Here is a 2,500-nt window from a genome sequence, read left to right as displayed (position 1 = left end):
CACCCACCTAGATCTCACACACACAGCTCTCTCACACACACAGCTCTCACACACACACAACTCTATCTGCATGCCACACCTGCATCTCACACCTCTGTCTCACACCTGGCATAATACACCAGTATGTCACTCTTGGGTCTCACATGAGGCTCACACCTCACACCCGTCTCACCTGGGTCTCACATCTGAGTCTCACCTGGGTCTCACACCTGAGTGCATGCTAACACTAAAGATGCCAAAGTGGCACTCGGCCTATGTCTCATGCTGACTGTGCACGTGCTCCATGAGACACACATAAGAAATGACCCAGGAGGAGAAATAACTCTCTTCTTGTCTCGCCTCAGCATAGAGTTTAAGAAAAATATTAAATAATTTAATAACAATATTAGTTAAATGACTATGTTGTAATTCCAATGATTACGTTTTTGGCTGTGCTTCTGTGTGTAATTGCCTGCATTTAAATTCAATAAATCTACTAATCTACAGCTGCTAACCTATGATTCAATCTGTGTATTAGTGGTTGAAAGGTTGGTGGCTTGGCGTTCCCAAAAGAGGTCTGTGATTCAGTTAAGATCTTACCTGCTGGTGGCTTGATGACTGGAGGCGGGATCAAGGGTACTATGATTGGCAGGCCCCCCTGCTCCTTGACAACTGTCGTCGAGGAGGAGGACGGGTTGCCGAGCGGCTCTGTGACCAGACCATTCCGGGCCGAGGGGACGGCGTGTGGCGGGGAGCGGCTGTTCTCGGCCGTGGACACTTTTGGCAGAGAGTTTTCTAGGAGAAGAGAGAAGACATGAACACCGATGACCAAAGCTCCAAAGCTCGCTGAGCGCTGAAATGTTACGTCAATACCGAATTTTACTACGCAGATACAACACCACACAGATGTAACACAATCAAATATCAACTTTGATGAATCATTCGGCATATTTTGAACCGTTACAGAAAATCTGTGTTGTTAAGATATAATAATTGCTGAGTTAACGAATGCATTGTTGCATTAATTACGTCTGGACGTATGAAAACATTGTGGGTGTTAATTCATCATTGTGGGTTTTTGTTTGGTTTTGTTTAAACAATGCAACATATTTGAAACAGTTTGGCAGCGTATTCTGCATTGCACAGCTGTGCTCTGTGCATGGCCTAATTTTTGAAGTCCAAAACACAAGACCAAACACATAACCAAATCCTGCGTTAGTGGTTAAACAAGCATTAATATAACTCAACATTAACTTCACTACATATGCATGTTCACACACACACACACACACACACACACACACACACACACACACACACACACACACACACACACACACTCCACACCTGCAGCCAGTGAGACAGCCTAAGAGAAAACGCCCAAGCACGACATGGGCAGATTCCCCCAAACTCATTTATCATTAAAACTGTGCATACGAACCAACAGGGGTTAATTCTAAATGAGTTAATTAACTTTGATTGTCTCGTCCCTAATCTTCACGCTTCCAGCTTCGTCCGACAACAATAACGGGATATCGTAATCTGGAGTCGGATTTGTGTGGAGCGTAATTACGAGGCCAGTCTCGGGGCAGGAAGGCGAGGCGTTAGTGAGACGTTGCGGCACGGTGCTCTTTAAACGCTAAAACTCCTTCTGCGGGAGCGCGTGTGACGGGGGCACGCGCTGGGAGCGCGCGCGCGTGGGGGATTAGCGTCCTCATTGTGCCCGACCTCTCCGGGATGCTGTAGATGGCTGACAACTTAAGTCGCGCTAATGCGCTAAGTGGGAGCATCTCGCAAAACGGAGGCTTAAAACCGGGGATAAGAACCGAAGGCTCTCACGGCGGGACAATGCGGTGACTTCTGGGACTGAACGCCGTAATCTGTCGCATCCTGCCAACCTTTGGCGATGCTCGACCAGCTGTGGTTTCCAGTCTCTGGGTTTAATCTGGATTTCCAGACTATTTTAACTCATGAACTGGGTAGATGCTCCTTAAAGGTTTAGACTCGAGAAGAAAACAACGTGCTTATGTTTGGAAACGTCATGCATAATAGACATTTTAAAAGCAGGTGTCCAAGGCGAAGGCGACCACCCACCTTTGAGAACGGAGATGTGCTGACGGACCTCCCCGTCCGGGTAGTTGCGTATCTCGATGTCGTCCGAGTCGCGTAGCTCCACCTTGTCGTAACCGTACCAGCCGAGCAGTTCGTTCATCGTGTTCTCGGCGAAACTCTGCGGGACGGGAACGAACAGTAGCATCGCTCTGACGACCATCTGACCAGCACCCGACACCTCTGACCCCACTACGTCCCGTGCACCGTGCCCCTCACCACCGGACACGCTCCTGCCATGTGACGCTTTGGAGTGATAAATAACACACACAAACACGGGCATGGCGGCCTACGCGCATACACAGCTGTCTTACAAGTTCACGAATGTCCACTGTGCGGTTTTATAAAACGCAAGCATATAGCCTACAACAGCACAGAGCGTCCTAACAGCTACAGGTTACAGCTACACACC

At 48.4% G+C, this 2,500-nt stretch overlaps 1 protein-coding gene across 8 annotated transcripts in view; it reads right to left on the bottom strand.

Moving 5' to 3' along the window:
• The window catches only part of sobpa (sine oculis binding protein homolog (Drosophila) a), a 36,030-nt gene that overhangs the window by 24,268 nt on the left and 9,262 nt on the right, over positions 1 to 2,500 (bottom strand). For all 8 annotated transcript variants that reach the window (XM_076985606.1, XM_076985607.1, XM_076985611.1 and 5 more), the window contains 2 exons: positions 2,074 to 2,209; positions 580 to 774 (listed from right to left, as the gene is read on the bottom strand). In XM_076985606.1, the coding sequence (XP_076841721.1) occupies positions 580 to 774; positions 2,074 to 2,209 (331 nt within the window). The remainder of the gene's footprint in view (positions 1 to 579; positions 775 to 2,073; positions 2,210 to 2,500) is intronic.

The sequence above is a fragment of the Brachyhypopomus gauderio genome, unplaced genomic scaffold (genome assembly GCF_052324685.1).
Source record: "Brachyhypopomus gauderio isolate BG-103 unplaced genomic scaffold, BGAUD_0.2 sc43, whole genome shotgun sequence".
Lineage (NCBI taxonomy): Eukaryota > Metazoa > Chordata > Actinopteri > Gymnotiformes > Hypopomidae > Brachyhypopomus > Brachyhypopomus gauderio.
This window is presented reverse-complemented; position numbering and strand designations above follow the sequence as displayed.